The sequence below is a fragment of the Syngnathus typhle genome, linkage group LG7 (genome assembly GCF_033458585.1).
Source record: "Syngnathus typhle isolate RoL2023-S1 ecotype Sweden linkage group LG7, RoL_Styp_1.0, whole genome shotgun sequence".
In the NCBI taxonomy this organism is placed as follows: Eukaryota; Metazoa; Chordata; class Actinopteri; order Syngnathiformes; family Syngnathidae; genus Syngnathus; species Syngnathus typhle.
This window is the reverse complement of record NC_083744.1, coordinates 17,553,537-17,580,094: the sequence shown is the minus strand read 5'-3', so window position 1 is coordinate 17,580,094 and position 26,558 is coordinate 17,553,537. Positions and strand designations below refer to the sequence as shown.

Genomic DNA, 26,558 nt, shown 5'->3' with positions numbered 1-26,558 from the left:
TTTTTACACATCTTTCACTTATACATCAATTGCATTTTTGTCTGAAATGACAAGAATAGCCCATAAATCAAGTCCAGAAAACTATAAAGTATTTTGAGTAACGATATACTTAGTTGCCTCCCAAAAACAAAGATTGAGTGGAAATTTTTTTGAAACTCGAGTGTGATGTTGTCTTGCTTGTACCTAAAAAAAAAAAAAAAAATATCCATGGATGATTTCGATTTTTTTGCCCCTTCTGTGCTTCCGTATTCGACAGCATCCGGCCCATTCAGCTCGATCTCTCCAGAAAGTTCCACGCTGAAGAGCCGTTATAAGAACCAGCCATCTTCTAGAAACCGTTTTCACTTCAGACTGACACCACAGTCATTTCGTAGGAGACAATAATACCACAAGTAAGTTGGACTAGCGATGTTAAACGCTTTACAGCTATTTCTCGAAGTTATTACGTCGCATTTTCTGTTAGCACAGTGTCATACACAGTACGGGCTAACGCACGTGATAATTTATAAGCACCGAATTGCTTTTAGAGATTAACAGAGTACGACAAGGTCCAATCTATCAATTTTGTTATTATGCTATGTAATAACCGTGCGGCGTCCTGTTATTAATGTGGTGTATGTTCCTTTTCGTTTGTTTGTGTTAAAGCGCTTTATGTTCTCAAACGGGTTGGTTGCTAGCGTCAACTGTGTTGACTGGTCAGCATGGCGACCACTTAGAGCTCATTTTGTTGCTGACATTATTTTTTTTTACCAATTTCTTGAAGGCTGTCATAATGGTTCGCGAAACTGGCTACTACGATCTCCTTGGTGTTGGACCCAAAGCGTCTGCGGAGGAAATTAAAAAAGCTTACAGAAAACTGGCGTTAAAATATCACCCGGACAAGAACCCCAATGAGGGCGAGAAGGTGAGCTGAAGCTAAATATAGACTTTTGGATAATCTCTGTGGCCATTTACGACTTGTTGGGAATGGCCCCTTCTAATTTTACACCCTATGGAATGATCTGGTAGCTTCTCTTTGTTGGTACCGTATGGACAGACCTGTTAGCTCTATGATCTAGTTTGGAATAACACGTGATGCAATGACAAGAGGTTATGCAATTTGAGAAAGTCATTCGGGACCAAGCCCAGATGTGGATAATAGAACCCCTCAAAAATGTTCCATATCTCATCTTAACCAGTGGTTTATATTAGATAATTTATATTAATATATTTGTGATGTGACAATAGCCTATGAAAGAATGCAGAAACACAAGGAGTGTTATTGATCACTTGTCAGGAATGCAGTAAGTCAGCCTTTTTGGATTTTTTTTTTTAAATTGCGATTGTACGTTCCAAAACACACGTTGCCAAATCGGTAAAATATAGTGTTATGCAGCCATCTGTCATAAATAAGACAATGTTGGCACAGTGGCTAAGATGAGTTTGTTTTACACAGTCAATGTTTGTTCAGTATTCGTGCACGGTAGTGATGGGTGTGGCTTTGGTCAGAGGCTTGAAGCATGAAGTGAGGCGACATTCAAATGTTGGGATTGGCTAAAAAAATTTTTTTTTTTTGGTCGGCAGTTCAAGCTTATATCGCAAGCATATGATGTGCTTTCGGATTCCAAAAAGAGAGATCTCTACGACCAAGGCGGCGAGCAAGCAATTAAAGAAGGCGGTATGGGCGGAGCGTCGTCCCCCATGGACATTTTCAACATGTTCTTTGGGGGCGGGGGAAGGATGCAGAGAGAGAGGAGAGGTAAGAGGTCTTAAAAAGAAACTGACCTCCAAATGTCAACTCAAACTGATGACTTTGTAGGGAAGAACATTGTCCACCAGTTAAGCGTTTCCCTGGAGGACATGTACAATGGCTGCACGAGGAAGCTGGCACTCCAGAAGAACGTCATATGTGAAAAGTGCGAAGGTACGCAGTCCTCTTGGAATACGTCCTTCTGTATTTCCATTTCTCCCCATGTCTATTTTCTTTGCATTCAGGTTATGGTGGGAAGAAAGGTACCTTGGAGAAATGCTCCAGCTGTAAAGGAAGAGGAGTGCAGATCAAGGTGCAGCAGATAGGACCGGGCATGATTCAGCAGATTCAGAGCATGTGCGGAGATTGTCACGGGCAGGGCGAATCGTTCAGCTCAAAGGACCGCTGCAAGAATTGCAATGGGCACAAAGTGGAGCGTAAGAAGAAAATCCTGGAAGTTCACATTGACAAAGGTACACTACATATTGCATTCGAGCAAGCGGTCTGTCTTCTTCCATGATTTGTTGAGAAACAAGCGGATGATGTTTTTACCGCAGGCATGAGAGACGGTCAGAAGATCACATTTCACGGCGAAGGAGACCAGGAGCCTGACCTGGAGCCCGGTGACGTCATCATCGTGCTGGACCAGAAGGAGCATAGCCTTTTCAAACGAAGCGACGATAACCTCACCATGACCATGAGCATCAAACTGGTGGAGGCCTTGTGCGGCTTCAAGAAGGCCATCAACACCCTGGACGACCGAACGCTCGTCATCACCTCGCAACCAGGTAAGCGCTACACGTGTGGACCGTGACGGTGGCCATTAAGTGTTTCCGTTTGCCCGATTGAAGGTGAAGTTATAAAGAACAACGACACAAAGGTGATCCAAAACGAAGGAATGCCAGTGTACAGGAGCCCTTACGAGAAGGGACAACTCTTCATCCAGTTCCAGGTAAGATTGTAAGAACAAACAAATGGGTTTTTTTGTTTGTTTTGATGAAGAACCTGTGACCCAACTTCAAAGTTATTTTAAATACAAGCAACCATTACCCGATGTCAAGGAATGCTCTTACTTACAATTTGAATCGTGGTTATTATTTTAAAACATTGTGTACTTACATCTACTGCACAGGTGGAGTTTCCTGAAAAACACTGGCTCCCGGAACATCTGATGTTCCAGCTGGAAAGGCTGCTTCCCCCCAGGGAGGACGTGTTGATCACCGACGACACGGAGGAGGTTGAGCTCTGCGAGGTGGACGAGCGAACGCAGCAGCGGAACTACAGCAGAGAAGCTTACGACGAAGACGAGGAGGCTCCCAGAGGTGGCGTGCAGTGTCAGACGCAGTAGTCTGCCACTCTGTGGGCAAAGTGAATCACCTGGGCTGAGGTTCTTTAGTTAGTGTGTTCCAACTTTTGTGCTGATTAAGCACCCAGCCCAAATTTTTACTTTGTTCTAAGAACCACTGAGTTGGAAACATAACTTGACACCCAAGTGGCACAGTTTAGTTCAGGAAAGACTGATCTGTTTTTTTTTTTTTTTTACACAAATGAAAATGAATCCCATCTCGTTCATAATCACCTTTTTAAGGTCCATCGCGCACTCTGAGCTAGTTGACCAAAGCTCCTAAATTGTTGTATCTAGTTTTGCTGTCACTCGTAATTTGAATTGTTGATGAACGGCGCTGCAAATGTAACGGTCAATCAAAAATTTCATCAGAGGTGTTGTTCACATCAAAAACGGTTTCTAAGGTCACTACATTTTTTTTTAACAATATAATATATATTGCACCTATGGCTGAAAAGCAAAGTGTTAATATCCATTTCAAAAAGCTGATTTTAATCACCTTTGACACAAATGAATATGTACTGAACTGTACCACTTGGTGAAAACATTGCTTTATTTAACATTCTTTAGATATGGTTATGCAAGGTTTGTGATTGGTAAAAAAAACATTATGTACCTGTTGCTGGTCTTCTCTTTATGTTAATACCCCAACAGATGTATTAAGAAGTTTAAAAGACTACTTTGTATGCTTTCCGTGAAGGTCATTTCAGTCATAGCTCCTCAAAAACTTTTATCAATAAATTTCCTGTGTGCTTCAATTGTTGCCACTTTTTTTATTGACTAGTAAATTGTATTAAAGGCATATTTTATAGCAACCTTATAAAATCACAAAGATGATTTGTATCCATCTGCATAGTGACATCTGAACCAGGGATTTCATAATGGGCATTTTAGAATGAATGTTTCCTTTTAATGCTGCTTCCTCCTGAAAGAACAGCCTGGAAAGCAGAAGATTTTTTTGGAGTTAAGCCTCAGTCAGATACAGACACTATTTTATGACATTTGCTGAAGTTCACCTTCTGTGAGTCTGGCTTTTCCTCCTTTAGGCTGACACAACACTGTGGAGCATCCCACACAAAGAACCACCGTCTGTGCATGGCTGAACACGGTCGTGATCTTGTAGCATCCTGCAAATGCACACACATGAATGCCTTTCTTTGCTACTGGGAAAAAAAAAAAGTCACTTCTGCTGAGAATACCTGGACACTTGACATCCATAAAATAGGAGTTTGGACTCTGAACAAGTCTTTTCTTTTTGTGTTGTCTCCTTTCATATTCAAGAGAGGGGTGAAGGAGGTCTTTAGCCAACTGAAAGACATAATAGGGTGTATCTTTTTTTAACATGTAAAAATATGATACAGATCAGCACATAGCGGTAAAGATTCGACATGGTTCGATTGTTAAAAAAAAAAAGTATGGCATATTTTGGTATGTCACGACGAACAAGTCTAAGTCATACGTTAGAAAAGTAGAAAAAAATAAATTGATCGTCTTTATTTATAGGTGCTAAAAAGATTTCAATTGCTCTGTAAACAGTAACGTTATGAAAATCCAAACAGGACTCAAAAGATCTTGTCGTAAACAACCGAAGCACGTCTGAAGCTTCAAACAAGACAGCAATAACTCTTCAATCGACATCAATTCCAATCGACTTAACGATCATTTTTGCTATTTTTAACGCTGAAATTGAGCAATGGTCGTTGTGAAGAAAATTGGGACGCAGGCTAATGTCTGGACCTCGTGAGAAGTCCCTCAAGCGCTGCTGGCTTTCCAGCAATTAGACGTCCCCCGCGTGTCGCCAAGCTAAAGCGGGGCTAGCAATAAACACTCCACGGGCACACCATGTGCTTGCTCTCACTCCGTACAGCAGCACAATGTTATTCAAAACGGCTCCCACCATTCGTTTCCTGTGTGACTTTATGACACAAACGTTGTGTTTTGGAAAATAAAGGAAACAATAAAGAGTTTTTTAACTTACAGGCATCTCGCTGCGCTTCTTCTTCTTCTACTTGGTGCTTGTAGATATCAACTGGGAAGAACTGGGATTACCACCGAGCTGCTATTACGAAAAATAAAAGCAAAGTGCTTAGAATCTGATAAGAAATAGATAATAAAAGCCCATGAATACTTCAAGTAGTTTAATCATTAATTTATAAGAGACATGATTGCTCGAGTAGGTTTATTTAATACATAGAAATGCTTAAAATTGTATGAAAGCGAAACTTAAAATATATATATAGTATTGATTTTTTTTTTTTTTTTTTTAATTAGACTTCCAAGCAAACAACGCGTGTGTTTAGTGGGAGAAAGAAAGAAAAAATCAAAACAATAGCGGTTTGGTAATTAAAACTACACCACCCAAAATGCAGCGCGCAGCATTACGTCACTCATCTCTGCATTGGCCAGCCGCCAGAGCGCCTAGGACAGCTGAGGACCCAAAAGACAGGGGATCCCTCCCGGCCCAGCATTCCCAATTATTGACCCAAATCTCGTCGCGTTTCCTTCGCGCAATGGCGAAGACGTACGATTACCTCTTTAAACTGTTGCTCATTGGCGACAGCGGGGTGGGCAAGACGTGCCTTCTCTTTCGCTTCAGCGAAGACTCCTTTAATACCACCTTCATATCCACCATAGGTGAGTCGACCGCACTAGCCTGTCACTTACAATCATCATCATAATAATAAAGCACGGGTTACATATGTAATAACACATATTAGAGGTTCATAAGTATGTAATAACACAACATCGGGTACGTATTTGTATGCAAAGGGCAGAGATTGATTGCATGCGAAAAAGACAATGGGTCATCCTAATGAGCTATCCATCAAACAAGCCCACATTTCACATGGATCGAGTAAACGTGTTAGTTAAATGAGCTGAGATGTTCCACATTAGAAACAATATGCATCCAAAAGAAAATAAGGAAGCTCCACTCCTGCAGTTTTCTGACATGTCTGTTCATTTTACTGCAGGAATAGACTTCAAAATCAGAACAATTGAGCTGGACGGAAAGAGGGTCAAACTTCAAATATGGTAAGTGTCATTTGTTTTGTTTTTTTTATTGGAAAAAAAATATGGATGCAGATCTTTTGTTTTCACTCAGGGACACTGCAGGCCAAGAACGCTTTCGCACCATCACGACAGCTTACTACAAAGGAGCCATGGTAAGTGTTCACTCACTGTGCTGGAATGTTGAGAAGCTGGACGAAGGAACAATGATTTGTCATTGTCCTCCTCTCAGGGAATCATGCTGGTCTACGACATCTCCAACGAGAAGTCGTTTGAAAACATTAAAAACTGGATCAGGAATATTGAAGAGGTGAGCTGTGGATGAATTTGTATTTCCTCAATGTCTGGGGCAACATTCAAATTGAATTATAGGTAATAACAGTAGGGAAGCACGTCGTTAAGAAATGTGATTCATTTGGCCTTCAACTTTCCCACTCGCAGCACGCCTCATCGGACGTGGAGAAGATGGTCCTGGGTAACAAATGTGACATGAGTGACAGGCGGCAGGTGTCTAAAGACAGGGGTGAAAAAGTGAGTGAGTCTCCAACTCGGCCAACAGCATCTCATTAACAGGAACTCAAATACATTCAATATGCATGGTAATCAAATCACCGCCATGTTGTTTTTCCTCTTTAGCTGGCTATTGATTATGGTGTCAAGTTCCTGGAAACCAGCGCAAAGACAAGTCTAAATGTAGAAGAGGTAGGTCAACTTTTAGAATCTTGACTATGGTGGAGGAAGATGGTCATATTTGTGCCTTGTTTAGAAAACTGAGGCAATGAATCGTATTTTTTTTGTTTTTTAAATCAGGCCTTTTATACCATGGGAAGAGACATTCTGCACAATCTGAGCTCAAAGACAGTAAGTGCTTTGGACATGAAACTTTTGGTCGACACAAATATGACTTATTGTTTTCTTAATAGACTGACAGTGTTGCTGGAGGGTCGGGAAAAGCGATCAAGATCACCGAGAAAAAATCCAAGAGGATCAAATTCCTCAAGTGTTCGCTCATCTAGAGCATGCTGTGACCTTGCTCTTTTCGAGAGGGCTCATTGCTTCTCAATGTGACTTTGGAGGGGGAGGGGCTTCTCACCCTCAGCGCCAGCCGACTGCCTCCCCCGCACGAGGGCTCGTCCCGATCGAAGACACGGAACCGGGGGCCTGAACCTAGAACGGTAGGCCATGGCTTGTTTCTAGCCGAGGAGTCCGTTTTCTGTTTTGCCTTTACCTCAGTTATTCAACTTGTGTTCTTACATACGTGTACAATAACAAAGACTTAACCCGTTTCACTTTGTAGCACTACTTTTTTGACCTCGAGGATGCTGTGCGACATACATATCAAGTCCCAGCAATGATTGTATTTGTGTGTGTAAGTAATCGATGTCTATGGGTCATTTTCATACAATTTGATCGTCCGTGGTAAAAACACTTGCGAAAAAAAATTTCATGTTGCATTTGTCACGCTTAAAAACATTTCAGTAAGTTATGAATATAACATTTGAGGTATTCATAAGTTAACCAGAAATGTATTTTGCTGTCTGCACGATTGCAAAATGGCTTCCTCTGGTGTATTAATTGCTACAAGAGTGACAAAGACTGAAGCCCATGTGGAATGTAGAAGCAATAAACAATATACACTTTTTTGGGGGGGGACTGAAAGCTTGAATAAGATTTTGGAAACAATTACGACTTGAATGGAAACTGTCAACCATTCAAATAATCAGTAAAATACTCATTGTATTACCATTATTACCGTTTTTTCCCATGTATAATGCGCCCCCATGTATAATACGCACCCTGAAAATGGCATGTTGATGCTGGAAAAAAGCCTGTACCCATGTATAGTACGCACCCAAATTTTGACTCCTACTTAAGTCCGTGAACGTAAAATTATTTCAGTGTTTTGAAGTGAACAGCAGAGAAGAAAGCGCATCTGTAATGGCGGCCTCCGTATGACATCCGGATTTTAAAAAATGCTGTTGTTTTTTTGTACCCATGTATAATGCGCACCCCAGATTTTAGGACAATAAATTAGTTAAATTTTGCGCATTATACACGGAAAAAAACGGTAATCAAATATGAAAATGACCCAAACCTGAAGGCGTTAGACTGACTAGACAATGTGTTTGTTTTTTAACTTTATGAATGAATCACTGACAAAATTGAAGAGTTCCACTTCCTGTGATGAGAGCCAGCGACTCCATTGTTGTGATGCCATTGTCAGTATTTGCATGTTGTAATATGAAGCACTACCTGAAGAGAAGATGCTTCTGGAAGTGATTGTTGAGCACATGTCATGGTGCAATATATATATATGTTGACATTCAGAAGCTTTTTTTTTTCCATATTAAAAGACTTGAGGAAAGCTTGTTTGGGTGTTTTCAGAAACAGGGACATCTTTCCTCCATACACGAAAAAGTGATTTAGTCCTATTTCGGACTTTCTTCTAATAATTGTGCTCTTCTTGTTCTCCTCGTTGACCTCATAGTTGTGGTTTGATGAATTGTTTCCCGACTTTTCCGATGTCATTCCTTTTCACGAGCGCCATCCTCCATCTTGTGCGTGGCTCCTCCGCACTCCTTCACGGATTCCCTCTCACTACTGGATGCTCTCTTGCTTTTAGCTTTGCGATCCTTGGCGTTCCAGCTGAGAGACCTGTGCGAGTCCAGGAACCTATCCTCGGCGACGCTCAGATACTGAGCGCCGTCGGACATGTTTCTCTTCACCCTCGTCTTGATCTGCTCGTCCGTCGTTCCTTCGCTTTCAACGGGAACCGGACGGATCCCGTCTATTTCTTTCAGCTCCACGCCGGCAGTGGTGCTCTGAAACTGCTGGATGGTTCTTCTGACCGTTGACACTTTCGGCATGTGACCGACCGGGCTGGCGTGCAGAGTGTACTCCAGGTCGGCGGGCCACTCGTTGGGAGTTTTGGCGGCTTGCTCCACGAAGGACGTATAGTCCTGAGCGTGAAGCTCGTCATCCAGCGCCTCGGCCGGACTGTAAATAATGCTGCTCATCGCCCTCCGCTTTGTAACCGGGGACGTTTCGTTCGGGGTCTCGGCGGGGACGTGGCGTAACGATTTGGTCCTTTTTGGGGAGGAGGAAGTCGTGGGAGGCAGTTGGGCCTTTTTGGCGGGCTCCTCGGTTTCATCAGGTGGGCTGATGATGATGGTGCTCATGCTCCTCCTCTTTGTCAGAGGAGAACAGGCGGGTTCTTCGGCCGGATAGTGTCTCAGGGATTTGGTCCGTTTGGGCGGGGAGGACGGTTTGAGTCTGTTCTTGTCGGCGATTCGATCCAACAGCTGCGAGCTTCCGAGTATCTCCTTGTTGGTTAAAGTTTCGCTGCTCGAGGCCGCAGACACCTGCTTGGGTTCGCAAGGCGATATGAGGATGTCCACGCAAGAGCCCGGTCTGCTTCTACTCAGGCCGCCGACGACTTCTAAGGTCTGAGCGCCCTCCTTGACGTTCAGCGCGGTCGTGCTGGAAGCTTGACTCTTCTGTCTTTCCAGGCCACTTTTCGCCGGTTCCTCTGTGTCCTTCTGCTTGCTGGCAAACTCCTCCATGTCCATGTGGAAGCGGTAGAGGCTGTAACCGTCAGCGCTGTTGATGCTACCCTGGCGAACCAGAGAGGAGGGATCGCACGCCGACGAAGTGCGAGAATGAGTCCTGGTCAGCTCTAGCTTATCCAACCCGGCCAGCTTCTCCAAGGCCATGGCCATTCGACCGTGGATCTCCTCCAGTTGGGCCAGGCGGAGATCCACCGTTTGCAGGGAGGCTTTCATGGTGTTCTCCCTCTCGTTGACCTCTTCCAGACGCATGGACATGTTCTCAACTCTGAGGAGCACCAGAGGGATTATGAGCGATGTGTTCATCAAATCGAAATTGGCATCGCAAGATGCAATTTGACTTTTTGGGGGGATGGGAACACGTTTCGCTGTAATTGCGAAACATGGCCTCACCTTTCCGAGGTAACCTTAATGCGTTCGTCGCTCGAGGACTGCTGCTCGTCTTCCTTTTCCCGAAAGTATTCCTCCACGCACTGTTCCTCAAACTCGTACAGGTTCTTCAGCTCCTCTGGATTCAATCTTAGTTCTTTGACAAAAGTAATTTGCACAATTAAAACGATTATAGCTGCCAAAAGTATTTTGTGGAACAAGCGAGTGACACGTGTGCACTGACTGAGGCCGCGGTCCTTCTCGTCCAGTTCTCCGTCTTGCTTCTTCCTGGCGCAACGTCGAAAGAGCCGGCTGCAGAGGATGTAGAGGTGGCTGAAGATGATGAGCGGCGGGGGCAGGATGGGACGGTCGTGGAACGTCATGATTAACTGATAGCGCTGAAACTTCCACACCTGGTTGGAGATGGACTTGACCTCAAAGAAGGTGTTGCTGTGGAAAGATCACACACGAGTACAATTTGTTGAAAGATATATAGTGTCAAAGGTTTGGGGGCACACAGACAATTTAGTGTTATAAAGCTTTTACCATTCATTTTTAGATAGCAAGCTACTCTGGATAGCTAGCTAGCTAGCTAGCTAGCTTAGTGTAAGTTTTGAGTTGGTCAGACTACAATATAGAGAATATTTACATATATATTTGTAGATCATTTTGAAGTGTATTTACTTGAAGACAGCAATGAGCAGGTTGACCAGGAGAATATTGGCCACGAGAAGGTAGCAGGCCATGATAGCAGGTGTGAGCCAGGCGCCGGGGATGCACGGCGGCAACTTCTTCCCGTCTTCATCGTATAAATGTTCACCACACGGAGCTGTGGGGACAAAAGAGCCGGACCGTTAGTACTTGCCATCTTATTAGAATCGATTGAAATTTGTCCGGATGACGACTCACGGTTGATTTCCATTGCATAGACTAAAGAGGGAAAAAAAGCAGAGCCATCAAAGACGTTTAATAAAGCGATCGGTGATCATTTTACACATCATCATCCTTCTGTCATGATCAAGCTCCTCTCCAAGTGAGAGTGGACCGTTGTTGAATTTAGCAGAGCCCCCATAATTGTACGTTTTAAAATATCATTTCATCAACGACTGTCTTCACCCTGACAGAAGAGGCATGAAAAACAAAAAACTTGAGGCAGATGATCATGTTTGTGAAATGATACCGATCTTATCAATTGAAACAAATGACAATTTGGAATGGAAAAATACATTCGTTTTAGTGGTTCAATTCATTCAATGAAATTCGTGTTAAAAATAGATTCGCTATATACACAAGTCATTTCTTATCATTTTCACCGCCGCTACCTCAAGAAATTAAACGCACTAGCAGCAACAAAATGAGTATTACCGTAATTTTCGGACTATAAATCGCAGCGGAGTATAAGTCGCACCAGCCATAAAACGCCCAAAAAAGTGAAAAAAAAACATATATATGTATATAAGTCGCTCCTGAGTATAAGTCGCCCCCCCACCCAAACTATGAAAAAAAAACGCGACTTATAGTCCGAAAATTACAGTAATATCGAAACGAGGTAAAACTCGGCCTTCTGAAAAGCCCTCGATCGCCACCGTCAAGAATCGACAACCCATCACAACACTCACAGCATACACATGAATCTGTGATCATCTGCCCAGAATCAGGAAACAGAATCTTACTATGAATTCTAGTCTTACGGTCTATCGAGTCGGCAAAAACCTCTCCATAGATCATCCAGTAGGGCATATAGAAAATATTCCGAGCCAAGCGCCACGTGGGCTCCTCGTCGGGGTGCAGGATGGCTTGGCGGGCCACCCCGAAGCTCATGAGCACCACCAGCATGATGACCACAAAATACATCATATCGATCATCTGCAAGAAAGGCAAACGCATGTCGCAAAACGGAGCCGCCGTGACTTTGCCGCGTTCGACGGACGTACCATCTTTCCGATCATCATCACGTAGGGTCCCAGGTATTTGTTGACGCCGAAGATGTCCAGGACGCGGATGTACCAGAAGATGATGTCGATGCAGTAGATGACTCTCCCGTAGCCCATGTAGGGTTCGTGCTGGAGCCTCAACATCAGGCCCAGGAGGAAGGTGCAGATGGCCGCCAGGTCCGTGATGTTCCAGTACTCCTCCAGCCACACGCTGATCTTCTGTTTCAGCTTACCGGGCTCTGACATCAAGATCTTCAGAAGGAATGGCAACAATGGGCTAAATCCATTTTTGACGAAATCTTTCAAGATGGCACTCGGACTCGATGGAGTTTACCTGTCTGATTTTTTCACTGCCGAGTGTAAGGATGTAAGCGATGACAGTCCACTCTTGTAAGGATGGCCATCGTTCCATCTTGACCAAAATAATGTAGTTGTATAACATCAGGTAGCCCAGATAGCATATCTAATAAAAAAAAATAGCACAAAAGAAAATGGTTAAAAAAAAACTCATCAACAAATGCGCAAATTCGTTTTGCAGCATTTTGGCTTTCTGTGAACCTAAATTAAATTTACAAATGTTTCAGATCACAACTTACTGTGTTGAACCAAAATTTCGTGAAAGGTGCATCATAAAACTCAAATAATCGTTTGCCAATGGGGATTTTGCGGACGTTGGCATTGCCTTCCTCTTCATCCCCCTTCCGGGAAACGGCGTCATTGGGCTCCTAAAATGCACAAAAACAACACACTTGACTTTACTAAGTTTCCCCTAAATAGAAACAGTGACCTCAAAAAAAAAATAGTATCATTTTAATAAAAGAATATCTTTTACTATCATGATACACATTTATGAGATTTAAAGCAGCTGCTGTGCCGTATTAGACAGCAGAAAGAATGAAACACAATAATTTGGAGATGAACCTTGCTGGATTTGGTGTCATCCTCTTTCTCTTTTCTTTCTTCTTTGCCTCCGGGCGCATTGTAGGATGCGTCATCCCCGATACGGAAATCCAGCAGAAGAATCAGCGGAGGAAAAATGATTCCCAAAATGACCTAATGATTTGAAAACCACATCAGGTGAGATTAGAGTTTCATATTTGCTTTATTTGGTCAGCTGTACCTTGAGGCCCGGGTTCTTGCCGATCCTCAGGCAGCCCATCCACATGTCCGTGAGCAACATCTGGCTGCACGTGTGGGCGATGAAGTCTCGCTGCTTGGCGGCCACCGCCAACTTCAGACAGGTCGAGTTGCTCCAGTTCACCAGCTCGTAGGTCAGCAGCTTCATGGCCACCTGCTCGTCGTGCTTGTACGACTGGTCCAGCAGCTCGTAGGCCAGTTGGCCAAATTCTCTACACAGGAGAACGATCAAAAACGGCCTTTCGGCGTTAGCGTAGCAACATGGATGTTTTGTTTACACTATGAGCGATTGTAATTTGGATTCTTGTTGGTGCACAAGTGATTAGAAATCAATCCAGGTTTGCAGAGAAAAAAAGTTTGTATTTTTTGTTAGCAATTGAGCTTGCAGACTGAAATTAGAGTTTTATAAAATAGATGTGAAATCATTTAGCATTTTGTATTAGCAATCCATTTTTATTAGCAATGTTGAATTACCGTAAATTCCGGACTATAAGCCGCACCGGACTATAAACCGCACCAGCTAAGATTGGGGGATATTTTAGTTTTTTTCTTATATAAGCCGCACCGGACTATAAGCCGCACGTGCACACGCGTCTTTTTACAAGGAAAGTTTTAATAACATACTTTAACATGTCTTTCTAAACACTGCCTGTGACGAAGGGTTTAGAGCCCTTTGACGCAGGTCACCTAGCGTGCATTCCTACTAAAGCTCATAATAGTCACGAGCAACACAGCCAGAATAAGCAGCAGCCATAGTAGTGTTTCAAAATAGTATTTTTGTTGTTGTTTTTTTTCTTCAAGATACCGCAGTGTATAAAAGTGATCAAGTCATCACAAAAATCACGAAAGAAATCCTTATATAAGCCGCACCTGACTATAAGCCGCAGGGTTCAACATTTTGGAAAAAAGTCGCGGCTTATAGTCCGGAATTTACGGTATATGTTTTATGTGAGGTAATGGACAAAATAAATAATACCGTAGTATATATCTTGAGTCATTATGACAGGCTGAATGTTTCACAGAAGAAAAAAAAAACCATTCATGAAGCAGGATATGAGATTAAAAATCAAATGATGACACTAACTTTGAGTTGTTCTCCAGGTCTTGGGAGATGTCGTCCACGAGCTCACTCTCAGAGCACTCGTGTGCCATGGCCTTGAAGAGTTTGCAGGCCACCAGTGCCTTGGCCATGGTCTCCTCCCCTCGTTGCCAAAGAAAGAGCGACATCTTCTGGCGCTTCATCAGTACTGCCCACAACATCAACTCGTGGAAGGGATACTGGAAGCGACACACCTCCGGGTCATCGACGTCAATGTCCACTTCTTCCTCCTTTTTCTTTTTAGCCTTTTTCTTGCCTTTCGTTCGAGGTTCGTCGTCCTAACACATAAAAAGACATTTTGTTTTCACTGGATGACGTCACTTGCCAGCAAATGGGTGCCTCACTCACCTCCATCCCGAGAAGCTTGAGCGCTTTGGGCTGAGAAAAAAAAAGAAAAAAAAAAGACGACCATTGTTATCAATCTGTCAAACACCGGTTTTAATTTTCATACGCACCCTTTTAAGTCCATAGAGAGTATTGTAGAGGTTTCGGAAAGCCTTTCTGGTGTAATTACTTCTGTAAGCTCCACCCATGAGGTACTCCAGCACCAGGCCAATGTCAATCAAGGTGATTTGGTAATCTGGAGGGAGATTTCCCTGCAGAGAAAAAAAGAGATCAAGTGGATGAAATCAACTTTAGCACCAAAAATACTAAACAATAAAAATAACCTTTTATGATTAAAAAAAAAAACATTCATCAAAATTACCTTTTTGACGTCCCTAACTACAGCATGCAGAGTATTTGCAGGGCCAAGTTTCTAAATAAAAAAAAAGTCCATTTATTTTTATCCAAACTACAGTCACAATTATACCGGCTTAGCCGTTTAAAATAAAAGTTTCACCGTATTGTACAACTCCTCCAGTCTTGGAATGGTGAGGAAGTGGTGAATATTCACACCATTTTCCAGAAGCAGCTTGACAAAGTCAACTCTATCCAACACCAACGCATCCATCATGGCCTGCTCCAGAGAATTCACCTGCCAAAAAAAAAAAAGTATATTGTTCATATTTACAAATCTAAAAATCTGAAGTGACTGAAGTCCCATTTTACCCAACGCATGAGCTCCAACTTGCGCGGATCTGTTTCCTCTGGAGGTTCAGGTTTTGCTTTTCCTTTGCCCTTTCCTTTCTTGGCCCTGGTTTTATTGCGAGGGGCACTGGCGGGGCTTTTCTGCTTCTCCTGGACCGGGGCCAGCGCCGTTGTGTTGGCAATGGCGCCGGCGGGCTGACCGCACAAGAATATTTGAAATATTTGTCAGTACAACTTTAAAATTGGATTTGTGCTGGAAACAAATTAATGTATTTTGAACCTCGCATCACTCACAGGTAAATTATGTCCGTAAACAAAGATGTGATTGCGAGCAATGTCCACTCGGTTCCAGGCCAGAGCCAAACTGAGCTGGTCGGCCGCCGAAGCGTTGGTGCCTGACGTGAGCCAAAAAAAAACGGGCGACGCATGAAAGAAAATAAAAGGAACCACGCGGCAACACTCGATGCGTCGATCTTTAACGGTACCTTTTAACAAAGCTGTAAGAATGGCCATTTCGATATCTTGCTGACCTTCGGAACCCATCCGAAAAACAGTGATCTATTTGTGAAGAAGCAAAGATCATTTGGGAAAAAAAATGAAAAGGACGGAAAGATTCGATGAAAATGCAATTTGGGTTGCAAAGTGGTGGAGCATTCCCAGAAATGTTTATTTGGAGGATTTTGATACAGAAGAGAGACTTTTCAGAATATCCAGAGGAGATTAAATCTCAGAAGCTCTTAGCTGTGAGGCAGACATGCTGCGCTGTCTTCATTTAGAATTAACGGGAGCTTTGCGGTGACAAACAACTCTTCGGCCTGCACTTGACCTTTGCCCCACAAGACAAAAAAAATAGAATCACACACATGGTCTTTTTTTTTGCCAGCTGCTCACCAGGGATGCATTTTAGGATGAACAGATGATGCTTTGACACCAGACAGACAATTACCTGTAGGTCATGAGACTTAAAAAGCTCAATTTCTAATTTGGGTCACATGACATAAAACATTATGAAGAGAAAGAGCTGGCTGTGGTAACAATCTAAAAAAGTCTGTTTAAATTGCTTATCTGGGTTTGTGAGGGCATTAGGTGGTCTAATACGATGGCACTCTGGGCTAAGAGGAACCAGAGTAAGGATTATGGCGATGGATCTTCCATCTGTTTTGAAGTGCATGCTTACTGTGACTGGATGAGGCTAAAGTAGACTATCTTTCCCGAGCAAATGGACGGAGCGTGCAGATTGAACTAATCACATCACCGGCGCTTCATTGACACGTTGGAAGAACATTTTTGGGATTAAAAGCGCTCTCCGTGTGTGTGCACACTTTCTTCACAGCGCTGGCCGGGTCGCCACTTTGCAACCTTTGGCATGATGCATGAGGATGATGCGGATTATTTCACGTGTCACGCATGAGCACGGCGAGGAGAAATGACAAGCAGGTGGTGGGGATTAGGTTGATTCAATATGTTAATTGGAAAAAAGAAAAAAAAAACACGGATGAGCGGATGAATGAGCATGGAGACCCGGTGCTTGACATCCATGTTTATTGAGGTACAATTTAAACGACATCGCGGGTCACCTTACTCACCAGTTCCCTCTTCTTCATACATTCCATCACCATGAGCAGGATTTGCTGCGACTGACTCTTGCTGTAGTTGAACGTCTTCTGAATGGTCACCAGCAGTTGGTCTCGCACGTCGTCGTTAACCAGCCTGGGGGAGGAGCTTCAAGTTGGAGGTCATCGAAAAGCCGGCAGGCCAGATTTCGCCTTGCCACAACTTTCCCTTGATTTCAATCATGTGCTATTTAACTTTTATTATAACATTTATTTTCGTAATGTCCCAATATATAAAGATGATTCACTTACAGCAGCAAAGTGTCTTTGGTGCTGGCTGTTTTTTTAATTTTTTTTTTATAATGATATCGTTGGTCCCGATTTGATAATTTCCAATATTTTTTGGGGTCATTTTTCCAATAACTGTGACGGCCCTCCATGTACAGTAAATACTCACCCTCCATCCTCGGAGAACTTATGTGCAAAGGAAATAATGTCAGAGGCGCGGCCACTGCCGTCGCACACCACCACCGGGATCGGAGGCTCGTCTCGCAGACTCTCCAGAGCGATGGAGATCACGTTCGGACCTCCTTCTACTATCAGACACACTAGTGGGACACCCTGGCCCAGACCTGTAAAACACACCATTTTCTCAAACGTAGAAGATAGGAACACAGCGAGTGGGATTTCGATGCGAGGACACACACAACGAAAGGAGAGCGAGCGGACAAGCGAAGTCTGTGGTGACAGCTGAGCATCCCTTTGCTGTCCCTGCCTTATCCGAGCTCCAGGCATAGGATGACAAAGGGAAGCCCATGGGTCACAGAGGAGGCTCTCCGTATCCAACGCGTGGTGGTGAGAAGATGACCCGAGATGTGTCCGCCATCACTTACGGGTGTTGATCTTCTGCAAGGAGATGTGCTTCTCCAGCAGGCGGCGCAGCTTGACCTCCGAGCCGTACTTGCCGCAGGTGCCGTTGTCCGTCAGGATGAAGTGCGAGTGGCTGTTGTTGAGCACGGCCAGCTTGCTCAGCGGGTTAGCCATGGTCTGGTAGGGTCTGGTCACCTGAAAGGAGAAGATCTCATGAATCAAGTCTCCTTTTCGTTGGATGGATTCCGCTTTTGGATGCTCACGTCTTTCCCAATGAGGTCTTCTTTGTTCTCCAGGATGCCCCAGGGGGCGATTCCTATGGCGCACACTTTTCCTCGTGACTTGGAGGAATGGTCCTTTAAGGCGTCGCCCACATGACGGATCACACCTATCAAAAACACAAAAGCTGCTATTTTTCTCTTGCCGGAATTCCAGTTTTAATAAATGGAAATATTTGGAGCCATTTAGAAAAAGCGGGTCATTTCTCTGAGTGCACCTCAGTGAACGTGAAATGGTTGGATGTGCACTCAAAGCTCTTAATTGTAGTGTCCCCCCCCCCCCCCCCTACCCCGCCTCCCCCTCCCAGGCAGGAAATTGCAGCAGCATTATATAATAACAGTTGAGTGCAGGGCTAATCTTCTAATGGCACTAATAGTTATTTGTTAAGTGACCAGTAAACGGCTGTCACCATCGGCCTCACCTGTGTTGACCCCGCCCGTGAAGATCCAAGCGCCCGTGGTGACGGCGGCTTTAATCAGACCTTTGCCGAAAACCTGCTTGAGTTTGGGCTGAAGGTCAAAGTTCTGCAGGCCTCCGTGCACCGAGATGAGTAAGGTGGGCAGCTCCAACTGCCAGTCCTTGACCATCAAATGGAGCAGGTTGTCCGCTTTGGTGTCGTAGGACACTCGGATGTACTGTCGCGGAGAGGACGGGAATTTGAGCGGCGGGAATCCCGACTCTCGTAAAAGCCGGTTCTTCTCACCATGGCCTTGTTGATGAAGCCTCCGCCCTGGAACTCGATCACGCCGTAGGAATCCGTCGGGTAGGTCCTGGTGTGTTTGATCACGCTCCATTTGTCTTTGGGGGTGTCGATCTGCACGAGCTGGTGGGCCTCCTCCAGAGAGTTGGCGCCGGGCGGGATGGCCACATGCTGCGTTGTCAGCTGACCGCATGAACATCTAAACGGGAACGTGTGACAAGATTCAAGATCGGTCAGATGGGAAAAATTTTGTTTGGTCTAGGTCATTAGGGCATAATTGGCCATAAAGAAAAATGTGAAGAATGTCACCAAAATGTAATAATTGATTTTTTAATTCCACCAAAAGTGTTTTTTAATTGCAAACTGCGTATTTTGAAAAGCACTATTACCTGGTGGTGTCCTTGGTGGGAAAGATGTGAATGCATTCTCTTTTCAGAAACGTCCTCTCAATCCAAACTCGCTGCGCCTAAGAAAAAAAAAAAAAATAGACCAAAAAAAAACAAGCCTTTGTCACAGCACAAAAGCAATCAGCCATAAATTGAATCCGAAAACTGCCTCTCCTCTGATGCCTTTCCAATTCAGAGCCGAAAATAACCTGAGCCAAGCAAAAAAGAAAAACCAAATTGTGCCATTGTCGAGCGTGAATGAGTAATTAAAAGTGGAGCAGTGGGAGCTCCGCTTTCCAGGACCAGGAAAAGCGTTGGCAGAAGCAGCAGCAAAACCAGTAAAAAAAAAAAAAAAAAAAAAAGAACTTCATTAGCTACTACAGTCGTTCCATCCTAAATTGTTTTTTTCTTTTCCCTCTCAGTTGAACTTTTAAGATCATGTGAGTGTGACTGAAAGGCACAACGAATGAATTCCTGCCGATGCCTTGTGATTTGGAATCACAAGAGTGCTGCTACTCTTCTTTGCTTTCATCCCAGAAAAAGGACTCGGGCGGAGTACACTGGCAGAATAATCACTTCTTTACAGTTCTATAAATAGACCTATAGTCAGAATTTACACTACAGCCATAAATTGAATTGAATTGAAGTTTTATGCTGACTAGTATTTTGAAACCCCCACTCCTTTATTCTCATTGAATATTGGAATATTAATAATTAAATTAATAGATTGCAACGGTCGAGCCTTAGAATATTAATAATTAAATTAATAGATTGCAACGGTCGAGCCTTGGAGGTTTTTTTAAGAATTTTTTTTACCAATTTTGTTTTTAATTAAAACATTGTAATTCATTTCTATTAGCGCAAAAACAATTAAGACAAACAAAAAGTAATCATTTTTTGTAAATGAATCAATAACTAAACCTGTTGCTCACCCACCAAAAAAAATCACTTTCTCGCCATCAGGTCAGATCTAAATAAAAAAAATTCACAACCAAATAAAATTTGAAATCATGGCAGTCTTTCCACTTACATAAAAGCTTCAAGTGTCGCATCTGAGAAGCGAGCTGGAGCCGGAGTGTTGCCGCCGCTGCCGAGGCTGCAGTCTGACTGAATCCCGGACAGGACATGACGCTCGTTCACTTTATGAGGGCCGGCTAATATGATGAGCATGTGAGCGGGCTCTTTGTTCGGCCCAGTCTCATGACTCCAGTTCAAGGTAATCCTTTTGGGAGTCCCATGACCCCCTTCCCTTCCCTTCCCCATGCCCACAGGGTATTTGAACAAGGCACAATAAATGTACTTTGATAAGCGGCCCCTAATCTCCAAATTTGTTCAAAACTTTTTTTGATGTGTTTGCCCTCGCACCCATGCGGTAGAAGACGCTTGTTTGTGCGCCACGACGGGACTTTTCATTTGAAAACAAGACCCCCCCCCCCCGCGGCCCCCCTTTCCCCCATCATTTCCAGCTACTTATTTCAACCCAAATTTGCATAATTGAGAGAATTGGATTCGGGCATTCTTTCAGAGGGCGCCTCGACTGCTCTCCTGCTGAGGGCAAGTTCATTCAATCGTAATTGCGCTTCATTTCGATTTTTTCACCTTGTTGGGGTGGCGGAATAGATCACGCCAAACAACAGCGGACATATTTGCTTGTTTCGGAGCGGATTGTTTTGACAAATGATGGCGTTCAAATAAGAATGGGCTGACAATTAAAAGCTCTTCAAGGCCTTGCTTAAGGAGGAGCTGAGCTGGAAGTTAAGAAGCAGAAAGTCGGAGATAGTTTCAAACATTCCTTACATGAAATGGAGTTTTTTTTTTGGGGGGGGGACTGAAATGACAAATGGATGCCCCTAACTAAACGTGATCAGGAGGGGGGGGGGGGGGCCCTATTAATTATTGGAAAGGAAAACAAAAAGCATTTTCTACAGGCTTTGGCCGACGTGACGCACTTAAAGTCATTAAGGACACCGAATGAAAAGTCCAAGCAGCTGCCTCGCTCGAGCTGCCTCCGAGCGCTTAACGAAAAACCTTCAAGATTTGGAGATTGGCCCAGATCACATGGCGTCACACGGGGAAAATTAACAGGAATTAAGACAAGCCTCGGCACGATAAACAACATTCATTTCAAACAAACCGTTGGGAAACAATGGCTCTTTGTGGACGGATTGAAATTTCACACATTTTTAGGAGCACTTTAGAAATCAAAAACTTTCAGAACCAGGCTTCTTTTTTTTGGAGTATTTGTTGACTGTGGGCAAAAAGCAATTGAACTGTTTTAAGATAAAACTACAAAGAAATTTGTTTTCAATATTTTCTGTGTCCACCATGCAATATTCTCTTCAACTTGCCTTTGTGTGCTGCAGTCACATGGGCCGGGCAGGTCTCCTGACCCAGCCGCAGCTTAGCGAGAAAGATCACAGCCAATTTGTTCCACTGCAGTGCCAATTCCACGTAACCCAGAATCCCAAATACTGAGGAAAAATAAATATTAAGGAGCTTCCTCTCTATTTTACGTTGTTGCTTTTTGCGTGTGAACAACTTGTGGACTAAGAATGGAGTGAAAGAAGAATGAAATTGGTCATAAAGGATTTGGGGGTCCTATGTGGAATGTCATGTCACCAGGGTTGGAGATAAAAGCCACTAATTGCTTGACTTGGCCGCTTAACGACAACGTGGTTGGAGTTTGATGCAGCGTGAAGGCAAGGAAACCTTCAGAACCACACCGGATCCCACCAAGGCCCGACAAAAAGCCGTCTTTCACGGCGTTTGGGGGAGGAGAGATTTGCCCCACGAGCTACGGGCTGGATCTCGTGGTAAACAAGTTTGCGTTAACTGTGAAACGAGCTGTTTTCACTCGCTGTAAATGTACTCGATTGTCACATCGGGTTTGAAAATCCAGTTAGCTATCACATGAGCAACATGTCACTGATTAGCCTCGCCAGTTGACGCAGTCATAAGACGTTTTTAAGCGGCTACTCCCTCTTTGGCCCCGAGGAATGTTGGGGCCAAAGAGGGAGTCGCCGCCTTTTAACCTGTTGAGAGACAACTTGTTAAATTGGCATCCTGATTTTTTTTTTTAAATCAAAAGAGACAAAGATTATATTGCAAATTTATGTATGGAAAATGGATGAAGAAGCTGATTTAAGGATTAATAATTGGCATATATTCAAAAGGGAAATGTATTTTTCATTTAAGCGACATTTGAAATATTTTACAATTAGGCAAAATAGGAGAAATAATTTGCCCACTTTTGAATATTCTGTGAACATTTTTGAATTGTGTTCAGATAGAAATGTTCCTTTTTTTAAAACATTAAAAATGAATTGCCAACATTTTTTTATGAGTCCTGATGCTGACCTCTGGCCTAAAGGCATCAGCTCTCTGCTGACGCAGTCATGTGATCTCATCAATACAATGGGCAATTGTGGCGCATTTCAAATGACTTGTGCTCTTACATTAAAATATGGAATGGGAAATTGAAGACAGCTCAGTGGCGCTCTGCTCTCACTTGAGGCTATGGATGATATGAGTTGATTTGTTTTGCAACAGCTGAGCCTTGAAGCTCGTGTTCCTTTCCTGGGCGAAAGGGCAAACAGATGAGCCGGGCCGCTTTGTGCTGACTCACATCTGATCTTATGAAACGGAGCGTGTTTGTTAAGACATGAGTGCAAAATAAATCAATTAAAGAATTCATTGTTCTATTTTGAGAATTAATTAAATGATATTATTATACACAAAATAAGTCAAACTTGAGATGAAAGTAATATTTTTTTCCTTTTGTGGATGACCTCATTTTTAAATTCATAAGTAAATTGCTCAGGTTTTAATACTCAGCCCAGCTAAATTTTTAGAGGATAAAGAGCTGTGGTGTGAACAGCAAAATAAAAAAATAAATAAAACCCACTAAAGATTTGGCAGATGTATGAACAACTGTGGAAATTTTTGGTGATATTCAGCCATATTTCTCAAACTAGATGCTTGAGCTCTATAATCCTGGAAAACACCCCGGTCGGAAGCGGGAGCATTATTTCATATCCCAAATCACAAAGCGCACTGGCTGTTTTCAAGAAGGTATAAATAGTGGTAATCACATGAAAGCAGACTTTCCCAAAACATATCACAGGACTGTAATCTTCCGTGCTTGCCATAGTGGGCCATTATGTCGGATTAAAGCGGCGAGCAGCTCTTCCCTGAAGCTCGCTCAGCTTCGCTTAACGTTTTGCTTGCAGGGGGTTGCGGCCCACAACATGTCGGACGGCTGCGTGGACTTTGATGCGGCATGTGCTAGAACGTTCATTTCATCTCGGTCAAACTAAAACCTTTCCGGATTGACCGTAAAAGGCATCGATTGACAGTTCCCTACCTTCTGCGAGCCTGACGTGCTGCGTTTCAGGGAGGATCTCTTGAAGGTGCCACTGGGGCCCTTGGGGTCCATGTTGAAGATACTGGAAGCAGCCGTAAGAGGTCAAGGCCGACATCAGCACCAGGAAGCCACTGTGAAATCAAGCTGTAGTCAAAAGTTGCCACATGGCTGAGCGCTTCTTCTCCGCTCCCTCTGCTCAGCGCCGACTGACAAGACGCACATCCCGACCGGGGATATAAATCACTCGACGGCATACTTGACACATAGACCCTTTTCCTCTGCCGCGCATCCCGTAATCAGGATTAATGCAGCCGGCAGTCTAATGGATAGAGCTTTATTAAATGGTTATTGAAGGTAAATCTACTTTGGCACACCAAAAAAGGCTTAGTGCGACCATGCAAGCTGCGAAGCTAAACTTAGCAGGCCGAGGGGGGGAAAGGTTGTCCCGGTGTCTTCGAAATGGAAACACCAGCAAGGACACATTGAGCTGAATTGTTCTTTGTCATCTTTATGGAAACGTTCAGTCTCTGATTATGTCACAAAGGGAGGTAAAGACCATACAAGAAGCAAAACTGATGACTGGACGTGGATCATCTCATTATTTGACTGTTTTGTTGAATGGTCGTGCTGTTCAAAAAAGTCGAGAAATTTTGTCAGGATATGTAAACTTGTGAAAACAACTAAAAGTCTGTTTTACTGATATTTAAAAAAAATAAAATTAAAAAAAAAGTCGTCCATCTGTATATACCGCCCCTAGTGGTCATAATGCGCATAACCAAGGAGTTCCTAAATTTCAAGTATATCCACCATTAATTTTGCTCCTCTCGCGTAGCGTATTTACTGTACCTCCTGCTGATCTAATGACGTCACGTAGTATGTCTTTGTTTTTGCTAATAAAGACAGCCACGACTTTCAAATGACAATTGAAAGACATTGCCACTCCATTATCCAACACCTCCCTCTACTGGATGCTAGCTGAAACTGCTGCGATTTCCCTTCAAAATTTAATGCCTCATGTTTTGTGTACTACCAACCTTGTTAGCCAACATTAAAAATATATATATTCTAGTTAATTCATACTGTTCCAAGTTGAATAAACGCAAATTGAATCAGTTCTGCTTTGAGACTACACATAAAACCAAATCCCCTTTGCAGTGGAAGTATTTTGTATGTCACGCAAATATAACATTTGCAGGATTGAAGTAAAAAAAAACATTCGACATCACACACGTAGGCAGTTAAAAATGTTACCTGATTTGGAAAAAGAAGAGTGTCACCCACATTCCTCCGGTGGTCGTATCCCAATTAGAGAGAGAGAGAACTTCATTTTCAATGAAACAACAAAAAGTACTTCAACACAGCCATGTCCGTCCTGTCTGTCTGTCGGTCTGTCTCACACACACACAAACAATGGCTAGATAATACCTCGATCCCCTGCGTAAGCAAACATTAAAGAGCTTTGATGTCCGTTAGTGGCTTTGAATTTGGACGAGATTATTTAACACTTCAGAGGAGATGAGGAATAAAACCAGACGGACAACATTCACCCTTTCATGAATTTATCATTAGCATTATTTAATAACAATAGAAGATTTTTTCTTTCAATATCTCAATTATCTGAAAGGTCAATAACCTGAACTGTGACCACACGATGGCGCTCTCAACACTCACACAACCCCTTTGTTCTAACCACGAGGTCACAGAGGAAGTTTGATGATCCTTTTCCTCCTCTGTGATGAATATAATTTAGCTAATGTTGTGTTTTGTCCATGAGGACAGCCAAAACCACCAAGAAATCACACACTGACACAAACAATTTGGACCTGAACCCTTTGGAAGGAGAAGCAATTTTTTTTTCCACCTGCTTCTTTTAAATGAACAGTCGGACTTTAAAAACAACAAAAAAAACGACTAAACGAAGGCTTGATCCTGCTGCTCGTGAAAATCTGCACTGACCTGCACGGACGACACGATACAAGCGGCGTGTTTTGGGCTTTGCTCATCTCGACAACACGCCGGTTGCTTAGCAAACAGACTACACACAAATACACACCTGAGACACACTTGGGTGTGTTTAGTCCCTCAGTGCGGCGAGCGAAAGCAAACAGCGGGCACAAAGCATGTACACGGTTAGATAAATAAGTTAAAAGCACGATTACGGGGATGAAAGGAGAGAGATGAAGAAAAGAACAGTTGATGGCGTGAGTCTGCTGACGTCTCATTTCTCACAACAGACTAAACACACGGCTGGACTTTGAGGCCGAGGAATTGCGGTTTGCTCCGAGTAAGTCGTGTTAAGACATGTTCCCTTGATTTCGTAGAGAGCGGTGCATGTGTTATGAACGAGTCATCTAGGTCAAGACGACTAAAAGCTGCTTGCATGCATGTTGAAGGAAGCCACAATTTGAGCTCAGTGATGGCCAGAACAGGGTCAGGGGTAAGGGGGGGGAGGGGTGCTGTTGAAAAACGAGTACTGGGTACTCTCGTAGGAGCGGTCGCTCCGTCAGCACAAACGACTTTTAGGGAAGTAGGCAGAAACGAGGCGTGGCCGAGCCGAGCCGAGCGCGACCCGTGGCTAACGACTTCCTGGAGATCAGAGCAGGCTGCTGCACACACCCTGCGGACGGCTTGATGGGACGGCGCCATTCCGAACGGCTCCTGCAACACCTATCCAAATGGTGAATTCCACAAAGTTCCATCTGGCTGCACATTTCTATTCGACTCTTCTGAGAACACATGCTGATATAGGGGGGCCCTTCCAATGTTGACCCGCGGGGCCACGTAAAGGTCAATAGGGAGTCCATATGTCCGGCAGAAGGTGTTATAAAACCACCGGCCGCTTAAAAGTCTTGTTTGTGATTGCAGAGTCTGGTTCTAGTCGAAACGGAAAGCCCATAAGCCGTTCCCAGGGAGCGGTGAGCGAGATCTTCTGACTTGGGGGGGGGGAGGAAGCCGTGCGCTCAGCTGCGTAAACTTCCACTTGCGGCTCCTCGTCCAGCAAGGCCACAAAAACAGATGCGGGACGGACGGACATTTATAGGGATGGCGACTTGATCAAAGGAAGACTTGAACTCCGAGTCAAGCACTGCTGGAGCACATTAGCCGCTATGGGAGCCACATCTTGACTGCTCGAATCTTCTGAGGGAGAAAAAAAAAAAGAATCCGTATAATACCAAACTGCCGTGTGCCA

General features: G+C 43.7%; 4 protein-coding genes across 4 annotated transcripts; 2 read left to right on the top strand and 2 right to left on the bottom strand.

Annotated features, from left to right (window-relative positions):
• Positions 1 to 246: 246 nt before the first annotated feature.
• dnaja (DnaJ heat shock protein family (Hsp40) member A) lies at positions 247 to 3,832 on the top strand. The gene is made up of 8 exons (XM_061283659.1): positions 247 to 392; positions 764 to 904; positions 1,564 to 1,738; positions 1,799 to 1,903; positions 1,975 to 2,202; positions 2,287 to 2,517; positions 2,581 to 2,681; positions 2,862 to 3,832. The coding sequence occupies exons 2-8, from the start codon at positions 773 to 775 to the stop codon at positions 3,075 to 3,077; spliced, it is 1,188 nt and encodes a 395-aa protein (XP_061139643.1). The 5' UTR covers positions 247 to 392; positions 764 to 772; the 3' UTR covers positions 3,078 to 3,832.
• On the bottom strand, positions 3,828 to 5,151 carry rps27l (ribosomal protein S27 like). Its single transcript, XM_061283663.1, has 4 exons — positions 5,053 to 5,151; positions 4,274 to 4,382; positions 4,091 to 4,201; positions 3,828 to 4,012 (listed from the first exon to the last, which is right to left on the bottom strand). The coding sequence occupies exons 1-4, from the start codon at positions 5,056 to 5,058 to the stop codon at positions 3,984 to 3,986; spliced, it is 255 nt and encodes an 84-aa protein (XP_061139647.1). The 5' UTR covers positions 5,059 to 5,151; the 3' UTR covers positions 3,828 to 3,983.
• A 314-nt stretch (positions 5,152 to 5,465) lies between these two features.
• LOC133157265 (ras-related protein Rab-8B-like) lies at positions 5,466 to 7,623 on the top strand. Its single transcript, XM_061283661.1, has 8 exons — positions 5,466 to 5,708; positions 6,047 to 6,107; positions 6,178 to 6,238; positions 6,316 to 6,393; positions 6,525 to 6,614; positions 6,720 to 6,785; positions 6,894 to 6,944; positions 7,007 to 7,623. Exons 1-8 carry the CDS (start codon positions 5,585 to 5,587, stop codon positions 7,097 to 7,099), a joined length of 624 nt encoding a protein of 207 aa, XP_061139645.1. The 5' UTR covers positions 5,466 to 5,584; the 3' UTR covers positions 7,100 to 7,623.
• On the bottom strand, positions 5,783 to 25,838 carry LOC133157261 (transient receptor potential cation channel subfamily M member 1). Its single transcript, XM_061283658.1, has 28 exons — positions 24,620 to 25,838; positions 23,369 to 23,499; positions 19,009 to 19,085; positions 18,623 to 18,818; positions 18,341 to 18,554; positions 17,904 to 18,028; positions 17,664 to 17,835; positions 17,228 to 17,402; positions 16,804 to 16,927; positions 15,703 to 15,775; positions 15,512 to 15,612; positions 15,239 to 15,412; positions 15,030 to 15,164; positions 14,895 to 14,945; positions 14,644 to 14,784; positions 14,537 to 14,566; positions 14,174 to 14,466; positions 13,073 to 13,301; positions 12,874 to 13,005; positions 12,549 to 12,677; positions 12,287 to 12,415; positions 11,953 to 12,204; positions 11,710 to 11,884; positions 10,928 to 10,948; positions 10,703 to 10,847; positions 10,263 to 10,468; positions 10,043 to 10,175; positions 5,783 to 9,917 (listed from the first exon to the last, which is right to left on the bottom strand). Exons 2-28 carry the CDS (start codon positions 23,438 to 23,440, stop codon positions 8,609 to 8,611), a joined length of 5,013 nt encoding a protein of 1,670 aa, XP_061139642.1. The 5' UTR covers positions 23,441 to 23,499; positions 24,620 to 25,838; the 3' UTR covers positions 5,783 to 8,608.
• Positions 25,839 to 26,558: the final 720 nt, after the last annotated feature.

Excerpts from the sequence above, each read along its gene's own strand:
- dnaja (XM_061283659.1), top strand. The coding sequence starts at position 773 with ATGGTTCGCGAAACTGGCTACTACGATCTCCTTGGTGTTGGACCCAAA. Across the intron at positions 1,739-1,798 it reads GATGCAGAGAGAGAGGAGAG|GGAAGAACATTGTCCACCAG; the intron begins GTAAGAGGTCTT and ends ATGACTTTGTAG. Across the intron at positions 2,203-2,286 it reads GGAAGTTCACATTGACAAAG|GCATGAGAGACGGTCAGAAG; the intron begins GTACACTACATA and ends TTTTTACCGCAG.
- rps27l (XM_061283663.1), bottom strand. Across the intron at positions 4,202-4,273 it reads TATGGATGTCAAGTGTCCAG|GATGCTACAAGATCACGACC; the intron begins GTATTCTCAGCA and ends GTGCATTTGCAG. Across the intron at positions 4,013-4,090 it reads AAAAGCCAGACTCACAGAAG|GCTGTTCTTTCAGGAGGAAG; the intron begins GTGAACTTCAGC and ends TCTGCTTTCCAG.
- LOC133157265 (XM_061283661.1), top strand. The coding sequence starts at position 5,585 with ATGGCGAAGACGTACGATTACCTCTTTAAACTGTTGCTCATTGGCGAC. Across the intron at positions 6,239-6,315 it reads CTTACTACAAAGGAGCCATG|GGAATCATGCTGGTCTACGA; the intron begins GTAAGTGTTCAC and ends TCCTCCTCTCAG. Across the intron at positions 6,786-6,893 it reads CAAGTCTAAATGTAGAAGAG|GCCTTTTATACCATGGGAAG; the intron begins GTAGGTCAACTT and ends TTTTTAAATCAG.
- LOC133157261 (XM_061283658.1), bottom strand. The coding sequence starts at position 23,440 with ATGGACCCCAAGGGCCCCAGTGGCACCTTCAAGAGATCCTCCCTGAAA. Across the intron at positions 14,946-15,029 it reads TGGAGGAGTTGTACAATACG|AAACTTGGCCCTGCAAATAC; the intron begins GTGAAACTTTTA and ends TTTTTTATTTAG. Across the intron at positions 12,416-12,548 it reads CGAAATTTTGGTTCAACACA|ATATGCTATCTGGGCTACCT; the intron begins GTAAGTTGTGAT and ends TTTTTTTATTAG.